The sequence below is a fragment of the Telopea speciosissima genome, chromosome 3, assembly GCF_018873765.1.
Source record: "Telopea speciosissima isolate NSW1024214 ecotype Mountain lineage chromosome 3, Tspe_v1, whole genome shotgun sequence".
In the NCBI taxonomy this organism is placed as follows: domain Eukaryota; kingdom Viridiplantae; phylum Streptophyta; class Magnoliopsida; order Proteales; family Proteaceae; genus Telopea; species Telopea speciosissima.
Genome location: NC_057918.1, coordinates 31,707,778 through 31,735,700, shown reverse-complemented (window position 1 = coordinate 31,735,700; position 27,923 = coordinate 31,707,778). Strand labels below are relative to the sequence as shown.

The 27,923-nt window shown below is 40.3% G+C and overlaps 1 protein-coding gene across 1 annotated transcript in view; it reads left to right on the top strand.

The window, feature by feature from the left end:
* The window catches only part of LOC122655638 (nuclear pore complex protein NUP107), a 118,700-nt gene extending 93,421 nt beyond the window's left edge, over positions 1–25,279 (top strand). The window contains exons 21-25 of the mRNA XM_043849890.1: positions 4,891–5,032; positions 5,104–5,264; positions 5,415–5,531; positions 21,377–21,478; positions 25,248–25,279. Coding sequence (XP_043705825.1) covers positions 4,891–5,032; positions 5,104–5,264; positions 5,415–5,531; positions 21,377–21,451 — 495 coding nt within the window. The 3' untranslated portion in view covers positions 21,452–21,478; positions 25,248–25,279. The remainder of the gene's footprint in view (positions 1–4,890; positions 5,033–5,103; positions 5,265–5,414; positions 5,532–21,376; positions 21,479–25,247) is intronic.
* The last annotated feature ends 2,644 nt before the right edge of the window (positions 25,280–27,923 follow it).

Here is a 27,923-nt window from a genome sequence, read left to right as displayed (position 1 = left end):
ATCACCTCTCTAGACCCTAAAATTCAGCTCTTTTCTTAATTCCCAAAACCCGAAACCTAACCTGAATTTTAATTTTTTATTTAAACATTATCAAACCTATATTATTAGCTTCCCCTGGACCTGCCTATTAAAACCATATAAGACTTACCTTCATTACCCTACCCTAACCCTAGAAATTGACCTAAAACCCTAATTCTGCCCATCCGAACCAGCAGCCCCCTTTGAAATCCTGTTGCTTGGCCTCTAGTAGGATCCTTCTCCTATCTAGGGCTACATTAAGAGGTATCAGCGCTCATGGCTGACCCCATGGCTCCAATGCTCGAGATGTTCCAGAAGCTTGTTGCTGAAAGGGCTGCAACTGAAGCCTAGAAGGCTACAGCTGATGCCATCATGGCTAGGTTGCAACGATTGGTACAATGAGTCATCCCTGACAGATACAACAACTTACCCATAGATGAAGATAGGTACCAACTCAATTCGGTGGTACTGAGGCTACCTAACAGAGATGGGAATCCCAGAGATGGTTACAGAGATCACAGAGATAGACTCAGAGATGACAGAGACCATCACAGAGATCGTCGAGACAGAACCAAAGGTACCCGTGAGGTTTCCTGGGAATACAGAGATTAACACAAAGGCTACATTGCTACAGAGACAGAGATAGAGAAGACCGAGACAAAAATAGAGGTCGCCAGCCTACTTTTGAGGACTGCATGAGATCCTACTTCATTGGAGACCAAGGTCTTAACCGTCGTCACACTGACAATCAGAAGGTGAAGCTTGAACTGAAACAATTCGAAGGTGATCATGACCCTCAGGTATTTTATGATTGGCTTGCTGCCCTGGATGATTATTTCGACTGGTATGATCTGTCTGAAGAGAGGAAGATGAAGATAGTCCGTACTAAACTTGTTGGACCAGCACGTGAGTGGTGGGGGACCACTGAAAAGGAGATGGACTTTGAAGGAACTGCACCCTGCACTTGGGAGGACATGAAATATGACCCAAGTAAGAAGTACTTGCCAAGGCACTTCAGGGCTCAGTTACAGGATCAATTCAACTCCCTACGCCAAGGGACCATGACTGTATCTAAGTCCATGAAGAAATTTGATGCACTTTCTTCTTGCATTGGCATTAGAGAGGAGGGCATCCAGATGCTTTCACAATTTAGGTTGGGTTTGACAAGTGAGATAAATAGAGCAATTGATGTGGTCGAAAGTACAGACATCCGGGATTGCTTTGAGAAGACCTTGAAAGCAGAGGAGCTATTGGCTTCAAGTAAACAGCTGAGTTCTACTTCCAAGCCAAGCTACACCGGCGCTAGCACCTCACGACAGGGTCCCTCTATAGGAAGCACCTTTCGCTCTATTGCTTCCCCACGTGTTGATGATAAAGGCAAAGCTCCTATTGGACGTAATGAACCCTTCACTTGTTTCTACTCTCAGGAAAAAGGACATATTGCTAAGGACTGCCAAAGCAAGAGGAAGAACATCAACATGGCTGCAAAGGAAGAAGCCCATGATGATGATGAAGGAGAGGGCCTAGAAGCCTATCCTCCTGATGATGATGATGATGTGGTTAATTACTTCGAAGACTTGGGTAATGATACAAGAGGCATCCATGTGATGATACGAGAGGCTGCTACTCAGCCAGAAGTCCAGCCTTCCTCACCCATCAAAGAGCTGCTGTTCGCCTACAAGTTCGAACCAACCGCTGAGGATGATCTTAAGAAGCTGGATCCTGATTTGAATGACCATTCCATGATCTCCAGCCATTCATCGGAGATGAATGTTTTCAAGTCGGGGAGAGTTGATGCAGTTCGATGTGCCCACACCCGAAGGAAGAAGAAGAAGCAGCCCTGAAATTAGGGCTTAGTTTGGGAGCCATAGCCTAGGTTTGCATTTTAGCATTTTAGCTTATTTGTAAACTTAAATTGAACCGGTTCAAACCATGGTACAATTTAAGTGATTTAATTAAGTGTCTTTTATTTTAAGTTATTAGGGACAAATAGGTCTTTTTATCTTTATGTTTTAAGTTGTTTTATTTGGTCCCAACCCTTCCACGATTTAAGTGAGGGAAGTGTTTAGATTGTATTAGGATTTGGCTATTAGCCTTTTATTATAAATATTAAATCGTGGGAGGCTCCCCCACAGTTTTATGAATTTAAAAAAAGACTTTGTGCTGCCGCCATTGTTGCTGCTGCTGCTCCTTGTGAGATTGCATCCTTGTGGTTCTATTAAGGTGGAAAGGGTAGGTGGATCTCCTATGACTCCTTGCAACGTGACGGCCGGGAGGATCCCTAAGTTTGAAGGTGGTTCTATCCTTCTCCATTGCTCAAAGTGTCTTCTTCATGCTGCCATTGAAGATCTGCTAAATCCAGTAAGTTGATTAATATTTTCAGTCATTCCCCTCTTCTCCTAATCGTCTACAGCCTACCCCAATCGATTCCCTTTATTTTATTTGAATCCCATCAAAACCCTAGATCTTCTTAATTCCAGCCAGCCTTCATCCTTCTTCAGATTCAACCCAAATTCAGACTACAGCTCCCTCTCCACACCTCTTATACTCGACCTAGCCCACAGCCCCATCTATCCATAAAATCCCTAATTCCCCTCCTCCCTATTAAAACCCCAAAACCCTAAAATACAGAACTCACACTTCCAGCCATCCATATCCAACCAAACTCCACTTGAGTCTTCCCCTCACTGCCTAGGATACTTGATCCAAAGCCCCTCTTCAAATCACCTCTCTAAACCCTATAATTCATCTCCTTTCTTAATTCCCAAAACCTGAAACCCTAACCCTAAATTTCTAAATTTTAATTTTTTATTTAAACATCATGAAACCTATATTATTAGCTTTCCCTGGATCTGCCTATTAAAACCATATAAGACTTACCTTCATTACCCTACCCTAACCCCAGAAATTGACCTAAAACCCTAATTCTCCCGATCCAAACCAGCAGCCCCCTTTTAGGTCCTGTTGCTTGGCCTCTAGTAGGACCCTTCTCCTATCTAGGGCTACATTAGCAAGTCATTTGGTTCTTATCTGACCTGTTTTGCTATCCTCCTTTATAAATTGGTCAGGTATCTTTGGGATCCTCGCATCCACTATCAAGTCTCTGGAATTTCTAATGGCTGCATTCCTCGGGAAAGGTATTGATACCCCCAGGTTCTTCCATCTTATCAGTTGGGCTATTTGTCTTCCTAAGGAGGAGGGGGGGGGGGTTTGGGGCTGTGGAGAATTAAAGAAGTTAACTGGGCTGGTAATATCAAGTTGATCTGAAAGCTCAAAAGAAAAGCATTTGGGTGGACTTGGTTTATTCAGGCCGCCTTTGCTCTGATTCTATCTGGACAGTCTCTGCCTTGTCTAATGCTTCTTAGGTTTGGTGTAAGATTCTGGTGCTCCAGTCTTCAGTTGTTGGAGCTATTTGTTCTGTAATTGATGATGGCACCTCTACTTCTCTTTGTCTTGATCTTTGGCACCAAATGGGAGTTCTATTTCAGCTGGTCAGTTCTGGAGTGATCTATGATGCTGGTCTCTCCAAGCAGTCCATAGTTGCTGATATCATTAGGCTTGCAGATTGACCCCCCCCCCCATGTCTCTTCGCCCGGTGGTTGCCAATGTGTGGAATGCTTTACCCTCTATCTCTAGAAGAGCCTCTGGGAGGGGAGACAATGTTATTTGGTCTCCGGTCAGTTCGGGCCTTTTCAGCTCTAAGGCGGCCTGGGAGTTTATCCAAATCAGAGGCTCCTTAGCGGAAGCTTGTCTGGTTCAAATCCCACGTCCCTCGTCATTGCTTCACGGTTTGGCGGGTATTCACAAACTGCCTCCCAACGCAGTCCTTCTACACTCACTGTCAGATTGTTGTCTCTCCATTGTGTGTCCTTTGCTGGAATGCTGTGGAAGACATTGACCATCTATTTTTTGCTTGCCTTTTTCTCCGCCTCTGTTTGGAAAGGGATTTTAGCCAAATGCTGGTCTCAAAGTCAGAGAATTCTCCCCTTCAACAGGGAATGAAGGATGGAGTGGAAGACATTGACCATCTATGTCTTATGCTGGATCTCAATCTGTGGTACAGTGGGGAAGCTGGCTTTCTATGCTACTATCAACCAAATTTGGATGGAGTCAACATCAAGAAATGGACCTCCAACTCTCAGTGTCTTCTTCAGATTTGGGATTCCATTTCTTTTGATTTAAAAGGAAAGCTTGCGGCTGTTTCCTCCCCTTGTTTAGACTCCCCAAGGAACAAACATATTGTTGTATCTTGGGCCTTCCCCCTTCTGATTCCCCCTCTTCTTCTTGAGGGTCTTGCTTGTGTATTTGTGCATTTGTTCTTCTTTTCTCTCCCCTCTTTGAGGGCTGTTGTAGTCCTCTCTCTTTGGTAATGAATTTTTTATTCACAAAAAAATAAAAATAATAATAACACTTGGGCACCTTGGTCGCTTAAGCGCTTGGGCACCCCTCCACCACCTTGGGTCGTCTTGTCTCCTTGACAAACAATTCTCAAGAATAATATGAAATTTTAATGTTAATATATTCCATTTTTTGTCGTTATGCATGAATTGTGAGAAAATGCATGAATCATGAGAAACTAAATTTTTTGGTGCTCTCTTCTTATATCTATAAAAATTAAATATATGTACCTCTTATGAGGAAACCTAACCAAAACTGCATAATTGGGTGAACTTGGAAGCGTGAATATTTCTTGTTTATTGTTCAATTCCTTCAAGAGTAAAGAGTGTTTCAGTTAAATCAGGAGATGTTAGAACCATCATTCCTAAAACTCTCTACCCTTGTAGGATTGGTGATCTAGAACACTTGGGTGCATTATCATCTTTCCATAGTTCAAATGTCATTTACTGTTGCTTGTTATTTCTGAATGGACAGGTTAGCGTGAATGTTTCTGCAAGGGACAACTACTGCACTGAGGTAGTACTACGCTGCTTGGCTGTGGAGGGTGATGGACTAGGGCCACATGTCAGCAATGATGGTGGTGTTCTTGCCACTGTCATGGCAGCTGGCTTCAAAGGTTAGGAAAGCGATCTGCATCTTCAAATGTTGTATTCTTATTGTGTTATAGCTACTAAATTTTTAATTCAGGTGAGCTTGTTCGATTTCAATCTGGAGTTACAATGGAGATATCTCGGCTGGATGCTTGGTATTCAAACAAGGATGGTTCTCTGGAAGGCCCAGCAACGCACATTGTGCGGGGCCTTTGCCGTAGATGTTGTCTTCCAGAGGTTGTTCTTCGATGTATGCAGGTAAGATTGTTCATTGGCATGGCAGGTACCTTATTACTTATGTATGACCTGCATCTAATCCCTTGTGATAACCAAAACTTCCCGAATAGATTAATTATATATCCATTGGATGGTCACTTGTGATCTTCCATATTCTTGCCATCTTTGCAGGTTTCTATCTCACTTGTGGAGGCACTTGATCCCCCAGAAAGCCATGATGAGCTTGTTGAACTAGTTGCTTGCCCTGATTCTGGGTTGCTACATTTGTTTAGTCAGCATCAATTACAGGTGAGTGATTACTTAGGCCCCATTTTATTATAAGTGAAGTGAAGTAAAACTAAGAAAAATAAAATAAAAAATTTTCTAATCATTACTAAGAATAATTAGTGTAATTAACTCAAAACAAACTTTCTTTCAACTCCTACATTCTTTATATTGTTAGCTCTACACGTTTTTTTAGATGCATAATATATTTTTTGCAATGAGCTGGAAAGAATACAAGAAGGGTCCCCAAAAAGAGGGGTGCTAAAAGAAGAGGGAAAGAAAAAACAACAAATAGGAACTACCCTCCAGGAGTATTCTTAACCGTAGAGTGCAGTTGGATAGGTAGATGCCGGGATAGAACTAAATGCCAATTCCTAGGGGAATCCAAGCAAGACCCAGCATGGAGATCAAGCTTGCCCCGTACTTCGAAGGAGATAGAGATTAGAGCCCTAGATTTGTTGAGTTGTTCTAGATTTCCTGGTCCTTCTCCATAGTTGTCAAGCCGTCGCCTAGGCGTCCAGGCGCCTTGGACGGCTTGTTCGCCTAGTTGGTGTCGCCTTGAATTTTGACCCTCTTCACCGCCTTTGGTCGCCTAACCGCCGTGACAACTATGTCCTTCTCCCATTCCTCTCCAATTTAACATAGTAGATGGCTCCACAAAAACCTAGCTTCCCCATAGTATCGAGGCACCATTCCCATTGAAGCTCTCCTAACCCATCCCCATTGCCTGTCAAAATTAAGAATCCTTCTCCTTGCTGGCCTGGATCTACATAGCAACCCTTCCCAGGAGAATGTGCAGGCGAAAAACAAGTGAGGAATATCCTCAGGGGCCTTTTATCACAAGTAACAGGAACAGGTGGAGGAAAGATTGTGTTGGGAGAGACTGGGAGAGGGTACACCATGAAGCTGTGGCGAGGGGTTATAACCTTTGAACCAGACCACACCATTGACCATACCAAGGGATATTGGGTGCCTGAGATCTCAATAGGTTCCAAGCCTAGGAATAGAACATACCCAAACCTGTTGCTGTCCAAGTGACAAGATCACCACTCCCTCTTGGTCTTCTAACTATCTCTAATAACACTTGCTAGGCCTCCATCAAGCTGGGGGAGGTTGCAGGACCTCACCAAGCACCTTCATGAATGATGGAAGAGATCACAACCATTCTGTCAAAGACCCGAGTCATACCTGATCCCTGATTCTGTTTCCACATGTGTTGATCATAGTACTAAATCTCACCGAAATCTATCGCTGAGATGGCATGTCAAAATAAAAAAAGACCAATTTTCGGTCGAAATTCCGGCAAAATGTCAAAAGTTTGACTGTTTGTAGCATCTCACCGAGATGTTATAAACCCAAGTTATAAAAAGGCAATGTCTGGTGATTCTTGGTCGAAATTTCGACCAAGAGCTCTCTGCTGAGCGAAATTTCGTTCCTTGGTGCTTTTTTGTGCTTACATGGCAGCTGTTGAGGACTGTACCCATTTCTTCTCCCAGACAATGATGTGGCATTCAATTGTCCTACTATCAGAGAAAATGCTCGTCGGCTCCATCGGACCATGAGTGGGATCTATCCTGCATGTCACAGTAATTATTATTAGTAGACACTTGTATTAGTAAAGTGTGTTGACATCCAAATTATGTACTTGATTCTATGACTCATTGACTCTTTGTTTGTATGATTTACTTCTTTTACTTGCCTATGATGTCTTCTAGTACTTAGACAATGTGTAGATATACATTAGGATTCGACCGTATACTGCCAACTAAGGGTGCAAATCCAAAACACTACTTTGGGTGACTATTTTTGCAATATGAAAGTTGAAATATGTTAATATAGCCTAAAACAAGGTTTCCATGAAGTATCAGACTTTAATTTGACCTAAACCCACCGAAACGGCCAACCAAATCTTCACACGAAAAGGACAAGATTTCGGCGAATATTCACCGAAATCTTGGTATCTTGGAAATTTCGGCCAGGCCGAAATGGCCCTCCAAGATGAGATATTACTATGGTATTGATCAACACTCCGTGCGGATGTTAGTTGTCCAACCAAAAAAAGTAGAGGATTCTTGGTGTAGGACAGGTTTGAAACTTAGAGAATTATCTTAACTGAAAGGTAGGAAGATTGGGAAGGGTATCCAACTTGTATATCTCAGCATACATGTAGATATTGTTAAAAAGTACAGCCATAAATAAAGAATCTGTAGTTTTATTCCCAACATTTTCCAAAGTTTTTTCCAAAAATAACTCACGAACCGAACATCCCTATCAGACACCATGGTCGTGGGCAAACTATGGAGTCTTACAACCTCCGTAAGGAAAAGTTTGGGTATATGTGAAGCACCTGATGTTTTGGACCATGGTATGAAGTGAACCATCTTAGAGAGGTTGATTGCATGTTGAATTTCTCATGGGACAAAGTTCATCTGGTAACACTCCTCAGGGATGACATCACTAAACTCAGAGTATAGTTGTAACCACTCTTGAGACCTCTAATGGAACATCTGGGGAGTACTCTTTTACTTCTTTGGATGCTAGGAAATAGATCACTTCTTGATCTTTGCGTTCTCTTTCAAATTGTTGCCTACTAAGGATATGCAAAGGCTTTTTTTGACTGGCTTGAGCAGTGTCAACCTTACCACCTCTTGCTTTCAACTCTCTAGATTGGGAGGGATTGAGTTTGATCTTCTTCCCTTTGTAGTCAAACAATCACGTCAAGATCAAACAACCAAGGTCTTCCCAATAAAATGTGTGCCACATCTGTGGGTAACCCGTCACACCAAATAATGTCATGATACTCAGCAAATTTTAAAGGAGTTAAGCAAAGCTGAGTAATAGGAATGGTTGTGTGATCTAACCAAGCAACCTTGTAAGGATGTGTGTGAGGCTCTGGCTTAAGACCTCATCGAGAAACGGTAGTCTGGGAACCTGCATTCATACAACTTCCGCTGTCTGTGATAACCTTACATTTTTTATCCCCACACTTAGTGTAAGTGTGGGAGATACGGTCCTTCGCCAATCATCCTCAGTCTTTGATTGAGTGAGCATACACCTTACAACATTCATGTGGGTTGTCATCTCTCCAAACTCTCGGGCCTCTTAATCACTGGGCCCTTCAAAAACATACGTTCTTTTTCAACATGTTCTGACTCTTCTTCACTGGCCCCTTCAGGAACATGCACAACATTCTTTTTCAGTCCTTGGTTTTGATGCAGATCAGGGGTTTGAAAACTCGGTTCCGATCGCTTGTGGACCCACCCAACTAATGAAGAACTCAATTGATGTGTGTAATGGCAATTCTGTATATAGATGGAAGTTTAACCATAAGAGGAAAGAACACAAGGGAAAGGTAACGTATAATACGGGAGGGGCAGACTTGGAACTAAAATGAAAATAGGGACAAACAGAAATAAGGATGGAAGGAAGGGGTATTTTAGGAATCACAACTCAAAGATAAAATCGTGGAAAGGTAGTAACTTCTCCTACCTTTAGCACAAACCAGAGGCGGAAACCAGATTTGATTCAAAGAGGAGAACTTCTTTGATAGGAATCCAGTCGACCTGAAATTACTAAGGCAAGATCCTTTGTACTGGCACTCCTAAATGAGATCCATATCGAGTTGGAATAAGAAACAATAGAGCGGTTGGACAGATCTGAAACCAGACCAGGTGATCTTCACAGTTGCAGGTTTCTACAAATGCTTGATTCTCACAGCAGGGTAAGCTTCTGGGCATAGTCTCTTGCGTGTGAATCCCCATAGGGTGATGATTCAACAGCCCAAAACTTATGGTCAATCGATTGGGGACAAAGGGTCAGCAATGGGTTTCTTTTAAATCTGTTATTGTCGCTCCACAGTGAAGAATACAAAACCAGTGGAAAAGAAAAGACAGAAGGAAGAATAGAAGGATAAGGAGAAGAGGGAACAGGGTCTCGCTGTGAAGGATGAGAAGAGGAGGAAGAGAGAGAGAGAGAGTAGGAAGAGGGGGGGTGGAAGCTCGCACAAGCATGCCAGGCACTCACAATTCAATACTCAATTCATTCTATTCAATCTACCATTCCAATTGTCGGTTACACAGCTATTTATAATACCCAAAAATAAAGACTCCTAATTACTTCCTAAAACTTAGACTATTAAAAATAGAAACTCAATAAAACTCAAATTGTGAATTTCTCTAATAGCTACCCAAAATAAAAGATTACATGTATTTGCCAAATAAAATAAATCTTAAATATCCTACTGAACCAGAACAAGGTTGGGACCCGGTTCCTCTTCATATGGATCCCTCAACGGGTTTAGTCCGGTCCAAGGAATTGCTCCTGCATCAGGTTTTGGTGGCCATATGACCTAATAGGCCATGAAAGTTGCAAGACAGCCTATTTTTAGCAAACTTGGATTTGTTTGGGTAGAGCACAAAACCCGCTGATGCAGATCCAAGCATCCGCAAGAAGAAGAAGAAGCCCTAAGATTAGGACCTAGTATTTGGAGCCTTAGTTTTTTTCCAATTTAATTGTAAACTTAAATTGAAACGGTTCAGACCATGGTTCAATTTAAGTGATTAATTCCTATTGGTTGTTAGGTGCTTATTTCCTATTGGTAGTTTAGCAATCTTTTAAGATATTAGCTTTTAAATTAAGTGTCCCACCCCCTCCACGATTTAAGAAGGGGAGTGATTCATAATTGTAATAGGATTTGGGCCTTAAGCCATATTATAAATTAATAAAATCGTGGGAGGCTCCCCCACAATTTAGACTCTAAAAAAATCGTAAAAATCGTTTCTGCTTGCTGCCATTGTTGCTGCTGCCTTGTTCCTTTGAGAGTGTGCCTTGTGAGTAATATCAAGGTGAAGGGACTGGTGGATCTCCTGTTGACTCCTTGTGTCTGTAGACCGGGAGGATTTTCTTCTCATCTCCTTGCATCTTGTAGATCGGGAGAAGCCATCTTCAATCTTCAAAGTTGCTGCCTTTGAAGATCTGCCATTGTCAAGTAAGTTGCTGTTATTATAAGTCATTGCCTTTTTTCTTCTAATCCTCCAACCTAAACCCCATCTATCTCTATTATCATTCCCTTTAACACCCATCTATCCATTAGACTCTTAACCTCTCACAGCCTTAACCCACCATCAGAATCCAACCAAAATTGGATCGCAGCCCCCCCTCCCCCCTTACCACACCCTACACTCGATCCAGCTTGCAGCCTCATTCCTCCATCAAATTCCTAATCGCCCTCACCTCCGGTAAAACCCTAAAACCTACCTAGACCAATCCAACCATCAGAATTCTCTCAAATTACAGCCGAACCACCTTACTACTACCCCTAGCACTCGACCCAAAGCCCATCCCTGAATTCCCATCTTACACTCTAAAACTCATCCCTCTTATTTTCCCCAAAACCCAAAACCCGAAACCCTAATTGTCTAATTTTTTAATTTTCATTCAATCATCATTAAACCTTCACTGTTAGCTTCCTATAAGCCTGTCTAGCTTTGCTAAATACGATCCAACCCCATTATTCTAAGCCTAACCCTAGTTTTGACCTAATTCCTCAAATCTGCCCCAATCAGCCAGCTGTTTGGAAGGTCCTGGTTACTTGGCTCCTAGTAGACTCTTGTTTATCTAGGACTACATTACCCGCTTTTTAACAAATCCAAGATTGATTTATATTGAAGGAGTTATGTTCTAGTCAAACCTTATTTGGTGTACGAGAATGTTGTTTAAAATCGCCTTGATTGTAAATAAATGTTTAGACACCAAAACAAAAGATTACTTTGCCGCTCTTTTGGTTTCTAGCTGTTTTATCATATTAAGATTTATGAAATTTTTAGATTTGAGAAAAACCGGAAGTCCAGTTTTTGTTCTTGAATGGGGGGGGGGGGGTTGACTTTTATCCTTTTGGAATTTCATTTTTTAACTATTTTTATTGGATTCAAATAAGGGATATTTGCTTATTAAGGAATAACATCCTAAGTAAATTATCATTTACTAAAATGATATTTGACATAAATAAGGGATGATTCTGGAATTTTTAAGAAGCCAAGATGAAATTCCGACTCAGTCTCATCGATATTGGGTATGTAAAGAATGGGCTATGTATCATTTCAGACGAAATATCGTCGATATGAAAAATTAAATCGAATTTTCGGCCAAAACCTTGTATATTTTTTTTATTTTGATAGTGGTTTCGACTCGGTAACTGTTGAAACCGAGAAAAATTCCACGATCTCGGCAAGACCTAGAACTATGCTCTAGTGGATTTGCCCCTAGGTAAAGATCTAGTGCAATGTCGTTGAATGTACACCATAAAATACAATCTAGATGGCCCCATTGAACACCTCAAGGCCCAGTTGGTAGCAAAGGGGTATACCCAGACATATGGTGTGGATTATTTTGAAACCTTCTCTCTAGTTGCTCGTCTAAATTCTATTCGTGTACTAATTTCTTTGGCTTTGAATTTGGACTGGCCCTTGTATCAAATGGATATAAAAATGCATTACTATATGGTGATCTACAAGAGGTCTATATGGAGCAACCTCTTGAGTATGATGCTTTGGGGAGAATTCTGACAGAGTATGCAAGCTACACAAAGCCATCTATAGGTTAAAACAGTCACCTAGAGCCTAGTTCGACAAATTCAGCTACATTGTTACTCACTGTGGTTTTTCCCAATGTTACTCGGTGCATTCAATAATTGTACAGTGTCGGGGCTCTAAGGTGGTTGTTCTCGTTGTCTATGTAGTTGATATTATTATATTTGGGGATGATCCATCTGGGATTGCAATGGCGAAATCTTATCTACATTAACATTTTCAGATGAAAGACTTGGGTGTCCTTAGGTGTTTTCTTGGCATTGAAGTCCTACAGAGTAAGAAAAGAATTAGTCTATCACATAGAAAAATGTGTTAGATCTCTTGTCCGCATAGTTGTCACCGCATCTAGGTGACCCAAGGCATTGGAGGGGGCCCAGGCACATAGCGACAACACCAAGGCGACCAAAACACCTACCTAGGCGACCAAGGCGACACTAGTTGTCAAGGCGCTTGGATGCCAACGTGGTCACCTAAGCGATGCCTTGATGACTATGCTTGCCTCTAAACCTGTTGATACTCCTATGGACCCACATCAGAATGATGCAGATCCAAGCATCCGCAAGGAAGACAAGCTGCTCTAATCATAGGGCTTAGTGTTGGAGCCTTAGACTAGTTTTATACTTAGTTATTTTAGCCTTAGTTTTAATTTTCTGCATTCTATACTTAGTTTGTTTTTCTGTTTAATTGTAAACTTAATTGAACCGGTTCATACTTGGGTCAATTTAAGTGAAATGTTCCTATTGGCGGTTAGGATCTTATATCCTATTGGCTACTTAGGAATCTTTTAGATTTCAGGTGTTTTAATTGCTTTTAAGTTGTTTATTCCCACCTCTCCACGATTTCTGAAGAGAGAGGGAATCAGATTTGTTTTAGGAATCAGGCCCTTAGGCCTATTTTAATAAAATGTGGGAGGCTCCCCCACAGAATTTTCAGACTTTAAAAAAAAAAAAATCGTTTTCTCTGCTTGCTGCCAAGAATGCTGCTGCTTTGCTCTTTGAGAGTGTTCCTTGTGAGTAATTTAATATCAAGGAGACCTTGTGAGTCATATCAAAGTGGAAGGGATTGGTGGACTCCGATCGACTCCTTGCATCTTCTAGATTGGGGGTCCTGCTCAAGCTCTTCTCCAAGCTGCTGCCATTGGAGTTCTTCCATTACAAGTAAGTAAATTACTGTTTCAGTATCACATTCTTCCTCTATTCCTCCAACCTAAGCCAGCCGATCCTCATTACCATCCCCTCCATTAATCCTAATCGATTCCCCATTAAACCCTAGTTCCATAAACCCTAAAATTCCTGTTCAGCCCAATTCCCCCTATCAATTTACTTTCAAATTTCTGCCACAGCTCTCAGCAACCCTTCGACTCGTCCTGAACCCTAATCCCATCCTCCCCTTAAAAACCCTAATTCTCCTCAACCATACTAAAACCCAAAACCCTAAAATACTGCCTAGACCTATCTAGCCACCCAAAACCATTCAAATCACAACCAAAGCTCCCCCTCACTGCCCTGAACACTCGACCTAAAGCCCTGACCCAAATTCTCATCCTAAACCCTAATTTCACCTATTTTCCTATTTCCCAAAAACCCAAAACCCTAACCCTAATTCTTCTGATTTTTAATTCTCCACTTAAACATCAATCAACCCTCATTGTTAGCTTCCTAAAGTCTGCCTAGCTTTACTAAATAAAACCTCATCCCATTACCCTAAACTTAGCCCTAATTCTGACCTGAATCCCCATTTCTGCCCCAATCGGCCAGCAGATTACAGATTCTGATTTTACCTGGCTCCTAGTAGACCTTTGTCTATCTAGTACTACATTACAGAAATTTGGGACGACTAATGGTGAAGACTTTGAAGATAACACCGGTCTTGGAGACTAATCGGGAAACTTATTTGTCTCACTATTACTCAACCGGACATATCATTTGTTGTTGGCATTATTAGTCAATTTATACAGTCACCAAAGAAGGCTCACTGGGAGGCAGTTTGTCGTAGCTTAATGTATCTAAAGGGAGCTCCAGGAAAGGGGCTCATTTATCGTCTTCATCAGTGTTGTTCTGGTAGTTTTTCTAATGCTGACTGGGCTGGTGCTGATGGTGATAGAAGGTCTACCACAGGGTTTTGCACGTTTGTTGGTGGCAATCTCGTCACCTGGAGAAGCAAGAAGCAAACAACTGTGGCTAGATCCAGTGATGAGGCCGAGTATCAAGCTATGGCTCATACTGCAGCCGAGTTGATGTGGCTGAGATTGTTGCCTCAAGAGTTGGGATTTCTGGTTTCTCAACCTATGAAGGTGTTTTTGTGATAACCAAGTTGCTATCTACATTGCCAGCAACCCGGTATTTCATGAGAGAACCAAGCACATTGAAGTTGACTGTCATTTTGTGAGAAACGTCCTCTTGAAGAAACTGATTGTAACTCCATTTGGCTCTTCTACTGATCAGCTTGGTGATGAATTTACTAAGCCTCTATTTGCTCCTACTTTTTGGAAAGGCTGCTTCAAGCTGGGCATGGGCGACTTATATGCTCCAGCTTGAGGGGGAAGCGTTAAACTGTGCACCATGGTTGGGGGAGTGTCCCTATCATGGTTAGTTGTGTTATGTTTCTTGTTTTATTTTATTTATTTCCTAAGTAGATTAGATTTCTGTTTCGTAGTTAGGCTAGGATTTGTTTAGTTGTTTTCTATCTTTTGACTACCACAAGGACATCTATTCCTTTCGTGATGTAATTGTTGATAAATGTATATAGTGCGGTAGGGAGGACTGCTGAAGTTATCAATTGCTGATCTTCTTGGCAGTCACTCCCTCTTCTTCTTCTCTCCCTCTCTTGTGTTGTTACTGGTCGTCTGGTTGTTAATTCCTGGTATTGTTACACTCTGGTAGGACACATCATTGGGCGACGCCCTTCTTTTGAGTATGTGAAATCTACTCTTTTGAAACAATGGCATTTAGCTGGTCATGTGGATGTTAATTTACTGGAGAATGGCTTCTTTATTTTTTGTTTTAACTCGGAGGAAAATAAAGCCACTCCCATTCATTAATTTTAGTTCTGTCCCAGTTTGGGTGGTCTTCCCCAATCTCCCATTTAATTACTGGTCATAGGGACTTAGTATCATTGGTAGTGTGTCGGGTAGCCTGTTGTTCGCTGATAAACAAACAAAGACAAAAGAAAGGCTTGCTTTTGCCAGGATGTGTGTTGAACTTTAAGCTGATTCAGATTGGAAGAATTCTATTAAGATTCAAAATGAAGATGGAGAGATGTTTCATCAGGAGGTTCGTTATGATTTGAAGCCACCGATGTGTACCAGTTGCAAATTATTTGGTCATTTGACTGATCGATGTGGTGTTCCTATGAAGCCTGGTGTGAAGGGTGTCTGGCAGCCAAAGAGTGGTTCCGCTTGAGATTTACCTGCTAGGCCGGGATCTGGTGGTGGTGCTCCTCCACTAGCAGTGATGGAAGGTGAAAGGTGTACTAGTGATAGGGTGAAATTTTTTCAAAATATGAATCAAAATTCAAATAAAAAGGTGTATTTCCCAGTGATACGGGCATCGAATCAAAAGGAGTAATTCAAAATTCAAGTTGGCGTATCTGTGGGAATAGATTTGATGCTCTTGAAGATTTGGAGGATTTGAATGCCATAAATGTTGATGAGGTGTCATTAACAGATTTGGTGGAGGTTTTGGGAGATGCTCTTGACTGTCGTGCAGCTGTGAAGAAGAGTTTGATTTCGTCTTTAGTTGGTGGAGTTGTCTCTAAATCGAAGGGTTTGGATAAGGCAAAGAATTTACCTCCAACATTTTCTGTTACTTGTCCAGATATTGATGAGGCAATTGATGATTTAGAAGGTGACTTGAAAGGAATAAGGGAAAGGAATTCAATAGTGACTGAAGGTATTGGGCAAGATTCTACTTTAAACGATTTAAATCCTTCATTGGTTGCTGCTGAGTCAGCCCATCTCAGCCTAACCTGGTGCAAGACCAGACCTGTGATAATATACTAGAACTAATCTCGCAAACAGGATCTCAAAACACACCCATAACCCCAAAGTCAACTTAAGGTCAACACGGTCACCAGAAAAGTCAACCTTCTCAGATGAAGGTCAAACTCAAGGGATCATTCCCCCACGATGAGTACTAACACCCTTCAAAAGATGAGAGTGATTGGATAAGTAAATTGGGAGTAATTTGAAAATTTTGACTTAGAGTGGATATCCGAGATGAACAGTGACGAAGAGTCAATCAAATCAAACCAATAGGATTTCCCCAAACTCCAGCCAAGTCTTACCCTTGATAGGTCCAATCAAACCCTTAAAAAACTTTAACACAGATCAACTTGTTAATTAGGGAGTAATTAGTCTGACCAGGAATATGATCCTCAACTCACCGAGTTGGAGTGAGAATTAATTAGCACACTAACCAGCAATCAGAATGCCGCCAAAAGCTGGTCGAGTAGAGGCCCTAGGTTAGGCTTTATGCTCCCAAAGTTTCACAGCAAACAGCGCAGGGGTTTGGATTTAATTGAAGATCTACTATGGGCTGAAAATAGACCAAAAACAGAGTATGCCGCAGGCTGCTTTAGATTGAAATTAAGCTCTGATTAATTCTTATCTGTAGCTGGGAATTAAACCATAGGTAAGGACAACAAGCTTTCTTGACAACAGAAGATAAACACCAGCAGAAGTTGAAGCTATCTAGCAGATTTCAATTACAACCCAGAGCTGGTGGTAGAACAGGGGAGAAGGGGGAAGAAGCCTATCGCAGACTAGGGTATCTCATCCAAATCTGACTCTCACAGATTCTCAAGGCTAAGCAGCACGCAATAATTTCAATTCATTCAATAATAAGAGGCTGAACAGCCCTTATATTGTATTTATAAGGTTCAAAGCAAATCCTAATCAAACTCCTATCACAAGTAGGAGTATCACATTGCTGAAATGAAAAACAACTAATAACCTCAATTCCCACTTCTATTAGGAATTGAAATAACTAGTTAAAAATAACTATGAACAATAAAATAGCTCGTACAAGCTTGCACAAACCCAGCCCAGCCGGCTGGCTCAAATAGGTCCAAAACTGAACCTCGGTTCAGCTGCTACCTCCTTCCTTTCTTCCTGTGGCTGTAATACAGCCCTGTGTGTGGATCTACATCATAACCTCACTTCAACCCGCTCATCCCAGCCCAGTCCAACATCACGTCAACCCAGCCTATGCCATCACAGCCCTAACCAACCCTTCTTTTCACAATCCAACTCATCCCATCCCATCCCATCACGCCCCAACCCATCGCTTTATATCACAACCTGTCACTTTTTACCCAAACCAAAACATCTGAACCCAACCTTTCACAACCCTTCTCATATTATTGCCGCTGTCCATTCCACTAAGCTGAATCGGGCTCCTGGACCTGCTGGTTTTAGCATGGGCTTCTTTTTAGCAGCTTGGGACATCATAAAGGAGGACCTCATCAAAGCCATTAGAAGCTTCTTTTTCAACCCCAACCAGATCTCTAAGGTGAATCATACTTTTCTGTGCCTCATTCCTAAGGAGGGTGCTTCTGTGATGACAGACTTCAGGCCCATCTCCCTTTGCAATCTCATCTACAAGTTCATAGCTAAAATCCTTGCTTTGAGGCTCAAGAAGGTGGTGGATCTGCTTGTCAGTCAAAATCAGTCTGCCTTCATTCCTGGTAGAAGCATTTTTGATAATATCCTCCTTTGCAATGAGATTGTCCGAGGTTTTAAAAGAAAAAATCACTCTTCTGCTACTCTTATGAAGATCGATATCCATAAAGCTTTTGACTCTCTGAGATGGGATTTTATTGCAAATGTGTTGATCAAGATGAGGTTCCCTGTGGTTTTCATCCATTGGATTCGCTGTTGCATTTCCACCCCCAGGTTCTCTGTGCTTGTTAATGGCAGCCCAGCTGGCTACTTTGCCTCTACTGTTGGTGTGCGCCAAGGATGCCCCTTATCCCCATACCTCTTCACCTTAGCTTTAGAATTTCTATCCAGGGAAATCCAATTATGCACGGACCAGCATCTCATCTCCACTTTACCCAAATGCAAAGCCCTCAAGCTTTCTCACCTGGCTTTCGCTGATGATCTCATGATCTTCTCCAAGGCCTCCATAGTCTCCTTTGAGTCCATCATGAACTGTTTGCAGCACTTTCAAGTCTTATCCGGGCTTCATATCAACCCCACCAAGTCTCTTCTCTTCCTTGCTGGAGTTCCTGATGAGGTAAAAGAAGGTCTGCAGAATATTTGTGGTTTCAGTATTGGTCAGCTTCCTGTGAAATATCTGGGTCTGCCTTTGATCCCGGCAAGACTTTCGACGCATCATTGCACTCCTATGCTGGATCTTATAAGGAAACGGCTTCAACTATGGAAGGGCAAACTTCTTTCTTATGCGGGTCGTCTGGTGCTTGTCAACTCTGTCCTCCAAGCCTCCTACATTTATTGGTCAGGTATCTATGGGCTGCCTCATTCCATCATCAAGTCTCTGGAATCACTCATGTCTTCTTTTCTTTGGAAAGGCTCTAATGTTACCAGATTCCTTCGGCCTATCAGTTGGGACTCTGTGTGTCATCCTTTCGTGGAAGGAGGGTTGGGTATCAGAAGGATAAAGGATGTGAACCAAGCCGGTATTATCAAATTGTTGTGGAAGATTGTGTCCAACGCAAAAAGTATTTGGGTAGAGTGGATATATTCAGGCCTTCTCCGTTCTGACTCTATCTAGACTGTCCATATATCTTCTGATGCTTCTTGGACCTGGCGCAAAATTATGGATATCCGACCCTTGGTTCTTGGCTCTATCCAAACTCACATTGGTAATGGGAACTCCACTCAGCTTTGGTTAGATCACTGGCATCCTTTGGGAATCTGATACATCATGTCAGCCCTAGATTGATCCATGGTTCTGGGCTGCCTAGAAATGCCTTGGTGGCTGATATTCTTAATGCCGACGGATGGGACCCCCCTAATTCATCTACTCCAGCTCTAACCTCTATCTGGAACTTATTGCCCTCTATTTCCAGAAGACCCTTCATAAGGGATGACTGTGTTTCTTGGCTGCCTAGTTCCTTGGGTAAGTTCAGCTCCAAATCTGCTTGGGATCTTGTTAGAACTTGGCTCCTGCTCGTTCCTTGGAGGAAGCTTGTCTGGTTCAAACACCACATCCCTAGGCACAGCTTCACGACTTGGAGAGTCTTCTCCAACTGCCTCCCAACGCAAGCTTTCCTCAGACATCGCCACATTATGGTTTCTCCCAATTGTGACCTATGTTGGAATGCGATTGAAGATTCAAACCATCTCTTCTTTGAGTGCCCCTTCTCCCGCTCTATCTGGAAAGGGATCCTCTCCAAATGCTGGCCAAGAAATAGGAGGATTCTCCCTTTTGATCGTGAATGGATTTGGGTTGACATGACCTTTGGTGGTTCTACTCTTTGTGACGTGATTGGGAAGATGGCTTTCTCTGCTTCCATCAGCCACATTTGGATGGAGCGCAATCTTCGGAAATGGACCTCCAAATCCAGATCTGCTAATCAGATTTGGGAGTCCATCTCTTTTGAAATCAAATCTAAGCTTAGTTTGGTTGCTCCTACTTCTTGTATTGACACCCCAAGGAACAGACTAATTGTTGTTTCCTAGGGTCTTTCTTCTCTCTCTCTTATCCTAGCTGGCTCCCCTGTTTGAGCTTCTGCTACTGGTTCTTGTTTTCCTCCCTCCTTTTTGAGGGCTGCTTCCTTTTAGTAATGAAATTTTTATTCACCCAAAATAAAAAAATAAAAAAAGAATTTGAAACAAAAGAAAAGGAGAATATCCCTATATATTATGGGTTTTCTTCCCCGTCACTATGTCTGGTGAAGTATATAACATTTCACTATTTGTAACTTGACAGTATATGGGTTAGTCCACGTGATAGAGGAGTCCACATACATCCCAATGACAAATGTTAGTCTGACCTAAGCAAGGAAAGTTGCTCAAATTCTGATTCAAAGTTTAAAAAAATTTAACAAAATACCATAAAATGGAGATGAATATAAAATACAAAGTGAAATCTTTTGTAATTTTGGTACTTCCTCTACTCATTTTAAGCTGAAAGTGTACACATCTAAGATGATCAAGAGGGAGTTGGTAATACTCCTCATTTGGATTTGAATGACACTTGTGTGTTACTTCCTAATTCTATGGAGGTCAGTGAGGATTCCATCGAGGCCATTGTGATGGCACATTCGGATATGGAGGACAAGGCTGAAAGAATGGGCCGAAGATTTGTTGTTTGCTTATGATGTTAAGTTCAAGAAAAAGAAAAAGAACAAGAAGAAGCCTTCTCCCTCTCACCAGCCCCCTCTGCATGGGGAAGATGAATCTCTAGAGTATTGTGATCCCGACAATGAAACCTTGGTGATTGATATCTTGGTTCAACCAGTTGATGATGTGACTTGGGTTACAAATGTGGATGACAACCACATTCCGTTTGGGCCAGTTTGGAGTCAGATGAGGGAAAATCATTGCTTCGTATTTCAGACCGGCATGCTGCCTTCTTAGTTGGTAGCTTTCAAGTGGAAGATCCAGAGTTGACAGCATATTGAGGAGGTGATCCATCATGTTGATAATCTAGAGGAAGCGTCAGATTTGAAGCAAAAGAGAGGAGGAGCTTCATTGGGAAGACACTCAAGTCTCTACTTGGCATTGGAGGAAGAGTCACCGTATTAGGTTTGCCCCTTATTTTCTTCCTCAGCCGATTGAAAAATCTGATGTTCCTTGGAAGATCGCAGTGTGTGCTTGTTATTGCTCCTTTTGGGGTGATCTAGTTTTGATTCTCCAGCAATCCTTGGATTGATGTTTTGTTCCTGTTGTTTTTCTCTTTGTCCGGGGCCTAGTGCCTCTTGGTGGCACCTTTGCCTTGAATTGTTCTTTTTTTTTTTTTTCTGTTCTTCGGTATTTAATATATTTATTTATTCACTTAAAAAATATATACGATAGACAATATGCTTTTTTCATGACAATGGTGCTCTAAAAACTAAAGTATCTCCTCCATATTGTATGTGAGAAATGATGGTTGTGTCCTCTCCTACCTGCACTTTTTAATCAAAGCCCAATTTTCATCCTACAGCATTTTCCTTAACACTGCACCCACAAAAAGTAAGAGGCATGGGGGATCAAAATTCTTTTCCAGGAACACCATAAATTAAGATTAAAAAAAATAGTCTGTACATGTGGAAAGTTAGCTTATAATGTTGAAACTGCTCCCCCCTCCCCCCAACTCCCCTTTTCTTCTACAGGAATTTTTATTATCTGAGAGGGAATATTCAATATGCAAAATGGAGCTTGAAGACAAAAACTTCGGTGGTACGTAGAAGTCAACATGCAATGCAATGTCTCAGGTATTACCTACAAACTTTTTCTGCCATTATATGCCATGTTCAACAATTAATTGATCCCAGAATGTGTAATAAGAGGCCTGACATCATTGGTTTAAGAGAAAAAATTAAATACAGGATTTTGTTTGAATGAAAACTGATTGAAAAGACGTTCAGATAATGAACTGACCATTCATTGTCAAATGATCAGGAAATTTCTCTATTTTTGCATACTAGTTAAAGAAGATTAAATGGAAAATAAAATTGCATATGTTGGGCAGCATAGATACAACACAAGAGTAGTTGATATGGGTGAGTTAAAAAATATATATAAAGATGAAATAATGGACAAAAAAATTCAAATGATTTTTCCTATAAAAAAAAATCTAGTGATTTAGGAGTGGCGTTATAGTAGATAATTTGAAGGGGAATCATTTAATGTGATATGGGCATTTGTAGAAAGGGTTGTTAATTTGCATCAGTAAGGAGTAGTGATTTGAAACAGATTAGAGGAGTCCAAAGACCTAGGGGCACACTGCAAATTATTAGGGAAGCAGTGAGAATATATAGGAATCACTTTGGGTTGGTAACAAACGATGGTTTTAAACAGATCTGAAGCGAAACAGGATCTGTGTAGCCAACTCCATTCCATTAGTTGGGGTCAAGCTTAGTTGAATTGAGTTGGGCATTGAGAGGCTATAGCTAATTATCTGAAGATGGAATTTGTATGGATAAAACTGCAATAATGTCACCAAGACCCAAGGTTTAAAATTCTGGAAGTGGACACGAGACCGGTCTCCATCAATTCCAATTTGTAAAAGATTTCCACACATCTTTTATTTTTTGGATTTTGTTATTCAAAAGACTTGTAGATCTTGCTACAACACATAAGTTCCATTGATTTTCTAGTAGTTTACTGACTAAAAGAAAAAAAAAAGGCCGCAATGAAGATCAAAGAACTTTCATGGCCCATTCCAATATAGGTTGCAGGAATCAGCATTAATTGGAATCAGGGTTGGCTGATTCCTTCAATTTTGATCTGATTTCTAAAATCATGCCAGGAACATGTATTTGTTTCTTCAGGTTCTTGGATCAGATAATTATTGTTCATATTTATTATACTCTCTCTCTCTCTCTCTTTCTCTCTCATTTAGATGAAGTGTATTGGTACCACGTGATATTTAAAAAGCTTCATACAGATTGAACTACAAATAAGAAATAAACTACACAAAACTTCGTTTCACTATCATTCAAAATCTGGCATCCAATACCTAAATCTCTAGGCAAGGCTTTTGGTCCTAACCCAGTTTTCTCAGTTGGGCTTTCTCCATTTGCATACTTGATATTTGACTATCTCTAAACTCTTCAGGTTATGGATTCAATAATATATATATACCACCATCACATAATAGAGAACTATGGACCACTATATTATACTACTTAGATGCCTTTTTTTATCAGTTCAAGTTCCTCCAAAGAGATAATAGAAGACACCCTGGTTGCCAGAACACTTGCATATCTGCAAGCTCAAGTGCTTACCATGAACACACATGACTACTAAGGTTAGCAATACATCAAGTAGTACTAAGGTACGCCATTAACAATAGGGTAGCACTTCCAAGGAAAATTTGAGCGGGTGCTGTCAAGCCTTTCAACTGTTTGATTGAATTCAAGGAGCACTAGTTAAATACACTGAAATGTGGGTTTAGTTGATTTCCTTTTTTATCACTTTCTGAACAGAAACAAACTTTTTTTATTTTTGGGGGGGTGGGGAATGGTTGAGAGAAATGGAGTATGCTAGATTTATAGCCTGTGAATAAGATTCCTTGATTATGTAATTATCTAATTTGCTAATTGTCATGTTTTGTGGCATTATGCGTATATGTTTACTAGATATGATACGCTCACCATTTGATAGATTTTTTTATTTCCCATATTATTGCTTTTGTACGAAGGCATTGTTAAGCGAATGCTAGGAGCTATGCACTCTTTTATTTTATTTTTTACTTTGAATATTGATATGTGTATCATGTAGATTTTTTTTTGGGTAGAAGTGTATCATGTAGATTCGAACATGTATTTCACTGATGCGAGGGTGCATGTGTCAGTGTGTGTACATATGCGCATGCATGCGCTTTTTGTTAGTTTAACCTACAAGATAATTAAATTCGTTCCTGAACCTGTGAGAATAAATGTGGAAGGGTTTTTTATACGACCACTTTTGGAGTCAATAGCTTTGTTTTTGGTGAAAGAAATCAAAAGCTTCGAATATAGGGGGTTTGGGTTTTGGCTTTACTTTTTTTGGGATAGAAGGTTTTGGCATTTTAAAAAGGGGTTTTATCCATGTGCACCATGCACGGTCCGTACATGAGTCCTTATCCTTATATATATATATATATATATATATATATACTAGTAAAGTTGCACGTGATTTTTTTCATGTATGAATCACCGAAATGAACACCCAACATTTTAGATTTTTTACTTAAATAATAAAATTGTTAATATAAACAAACATTAGAATAATCCAAATTTTCTTTTATATTGTAATGTATATATTTTTTTATAGATAAGATGTTATTAATGGTGGAAGAATTGAATTTAGCTTTAAAATCAGGAGAAAACTAAGTAGTGAAATGAATGGTACCTTAATTTTTATAAAAGAATAATTAATGCAACATTGAGGGGGGGGTTATCATGGATAATATTATAATATATATATATTTAAGATAAGATGTTATTAATGGAGGAAGAATTGAATTTAGCTGAAAATTATAACAATTAATTGAGGGTGGGTTTATCGATTGCTCAAGGAATAATGGATAATATTGTAATTTTTTTTTTTTTTGGTAAGATAAGATGGGATTATTTTATACATGGAAAAGTGGGGTTTTATAGATTGTTCAACGAAAAATGGGATTATCTTACTCTCTTTTTAAATATTAATTTCTAATTAATAATTAATAATAATTATCTCTTATTGAATTTATCTGAAAAAACGTGAGAAAATTGAGTAGGGAAACGATTGGTCCTAATTTTGGGTTTATTAGGTCCCTTAACTTTTATAAAAGAATAATTAATGTAACATTGAGGGGGGGTTTATTAATGGAGGAAGAATTTAATTTAGCTGAAAATTATAACAATTAATAATTAATAATTGATGAAGGGTATTTTCAAAATTATAACAATTAATTGAGGGGTTTTTTTTTTGGGCTTATTGATATTGTTGAAGGGTATTTTTGGTATGAAAATATTTGCCATGACTTTTGAGTTTCTACATTTATAATATGGTATGATAGTATGATATGATATATATATATATATATATATATAAAAGAACGTCACCTGGTCCCGTGTGACCCTATACCTAGAACAGGGCCGAACAAAATGACTGTCATGCCCCCATGGAAAGATGGAAATTCCTAAGGGTGCGGTCCTATGTCTAGTGCAAGGCCGGGCATGCAGTACACTGCCCATGTGCCCAGACACAAGGGCAGGTGAAATGACCGCCACGTTCGAGGAAATTCCACTTTTTCAGGGGGAGGCGTGGTGGTCATTTCGCCCACCCCCGTGTCTGGTGTAGGGGCAGAGGCCCCAAATAGCGTTCTTTCTCCATATATATCTTGTCCATGTGTCCATGTGAATGACAGGATTACTTCTATATTAAATAACCTTTAGGAATAAGACAAAAAATAACGTTACAATTTCTTAGTTCACCCACTTGGTGACAACAAGATCTAAATTTTATTCAGATAAGGTCTGGCTAACGTATGTTTTAATTTTTTCTGTACAGCATTCCTATCAAAATCAAAGTTGCCCCACATTTATCGTTGCTTATGAAGTGCATAAATCCAATACAAATTCTGGAGACATGCTGGCAGCATTTTGGAATTGAAGATTGTGAAAACCAAGTTTTCAGCATTGCTAATGCTATGGTAGCCAAAGGGATGAGGCCAAGGGCAGTATATAATTGGTTTCGTTGGTACCTTAATACTTTTTCATTTATTCATTTTGGGAGGTGGGGATGCTGATGGTTTGGTTCAAGGCTTGAAGAAACTGTAAGAATCTGAAATGAGTTTTTTTTTTTTTTTTTTTTCTTTTTCTTTTGTTGGGGGGGGGGCATATTAAATGTTATATTCTTAATTGGGGCATGGGATTGTCACACTGGCAGTATGGAATGGAATCCCCTGCGCCAAGCCAATGGGGGCACAGGAGGGGACGTCACATGGTTGGTATACAAGGACATGGTCAAGGAATAGAGTATGAGAGGGTATCTATCATACTATTAATTTGACTAGCTGTGGAACTTTTGATCAAGGATCTGGTTTGACTTCTAACATAAAATAGGTAAAAGTGGAAGGAAAAAAAAAAGTATGTCAAATATTTAAGGGAAAATGATCCCCACGATGCCGGAGTAGGGATTCCTTCCCTTGCCCTCACATACTAAGTCGGCGCTAATACTGACATCTTCTTTGACAAAATATGAATCCTTTATTAAATGAATGTCTCTTTTGCCCTCTCATTGGTCCAATTTTCCATTCTGGTGTTGTTGGATACTTATACCCAATATTTAAGTAAAGAGTTTCTTAACTAGTAACAATGTAAGAGGTAGGGGGATCACTGCCAGGCTGCGTAGCCCTTGTACCAACACTCAGGCCAATGGACGTGTACACAGAAAATCCAAAAGGGGTGGGATTTTTAATTTCAAAGGGCAGTGCGGTCAATTTCCCTCCCTATTTTTTATATTAGGAACTAGTATTTGATGTCCAATAGCTAAGTGGAGGCAATGTAAAATAGTGCCCTTACTATTGGCCTTTTTATGTCGAAACAAACAGTTCCTTAGAGTAGTAAACTTTGTTTTGATTGATACTTAACAAGTGAACAGATGATCTTAGGGTTTTGCCTGTTCACAAAATTTCAGCCATCTAACCATTCCCGACATTTTTGTGACCCAAGATTTTGTTTCTAGACTGCCACTCCATCATGAACAAAATACTATGCTTAGTATAAATACTTTCATTGCTTTCTAAAGCGCAGTTATCATTTGACACCATGGAAGCAGAAGAGTTTTGTCCTCCAACGTTTCAGTATATATTTTCTTTTTGTAACCTTATTATTTTTTGTGCTTTTAGTATATTTTACATTTTTTTTATGAGGATAAATTTGTCATTTCATTAAAAAATGTATTAAATTTTATATTAAATGACTTGAAGTGGGGTTGAAAATTTGTGTATATGGGGATTTCACAATCTTCTACTCGTCTGTCAAGTATCAGTCTAAATTCAAATTTGCCAGGTATGAGGTACAAGGACATATATGAGAGGATGTTACCTACATATGAGAGGAAACCTTCAATCTCAATGTAAAAATTTGAGGCATGACCAGTCTACATTGTTTCTCAAACATCGAATATTCTTTGAAATATTATAAGACTACATAAAATTAAGTTTCACTTTACCAAATTACAAAACTCATCTTTTGTTGAACAAAACCAATCAGAATCAGGATAGGTATTTCAAAACTAGCCAAAATAGTGTACCTTACGGTGCTTAATCACCCACCGACACTTTTACTTGTGAGTCCCCTCTATCTCCTCCAATCCATTTCCATTAGGATTGAGCTTTGGGTACCACCAGAACCGCCAACACCATAGCCCGCCCTAGATGCCAATGCCTCCATTGTCCTCTCCACCACCACTTTTCTGTGTCTCTACCCCATTCTTTTTGGTCTATGAATGGATTACAACATAGAGAAGGCTGTTAGAACATATGAGATTCTTCATGTTTGCAGTTGCATTCAAGCGCTCTAATTCGGAGCACCTAAAGAGTAAAGTAATGGTTTGCTAAGAGTCTACGTCATGGTTTGCAGACAATTCTCACTTGCCTAATATTCTTCAAGACTTATGGGATCAGGATCGTCTCCAGGGAGCCCAGCGCCTAGGGTGCTGTCAGGGGGCATCCAGTGGCTAAGCTATGCTGCACACATCTCGATGCACACCTAGGGATGTGGGCCGGCAGCATCCTAGGTGTGCTGGGCTCCCTAGAGATGAGCTAAATTCAGACTTAGAGGGGGTTGATTACACTGGTGGAGGTAGGGGGGAGTAAGGAGTAAAAATGTCAAAAAAGTGTTAGTAGGTGAGTGAGGTAGAAAATTGTTCATCTCCAATGACATTGGCCACCAGAGTCGATCTCATGGGGTGGTGAGTAAAGAGGATCTGGACTGGAGTGAGGTAAACTACTTTGATTGGATGATTTTGTAATATGGATCCTACTTTTGAGTAATTTTGTTAAACAAAAGATGGCTTTGGAAATTTGATAAAGAAACTCAGTTTTGTTTAATCCTGTAATTTTACCAATATTTTTTTCTACTATTTGTCTACGAAAGATTATTGCATCTAAGGATGTCAATATGTATCAGATATCATATATCGATATTGATACCAAACTAGTTTTTTTCTGTATTGGATCAT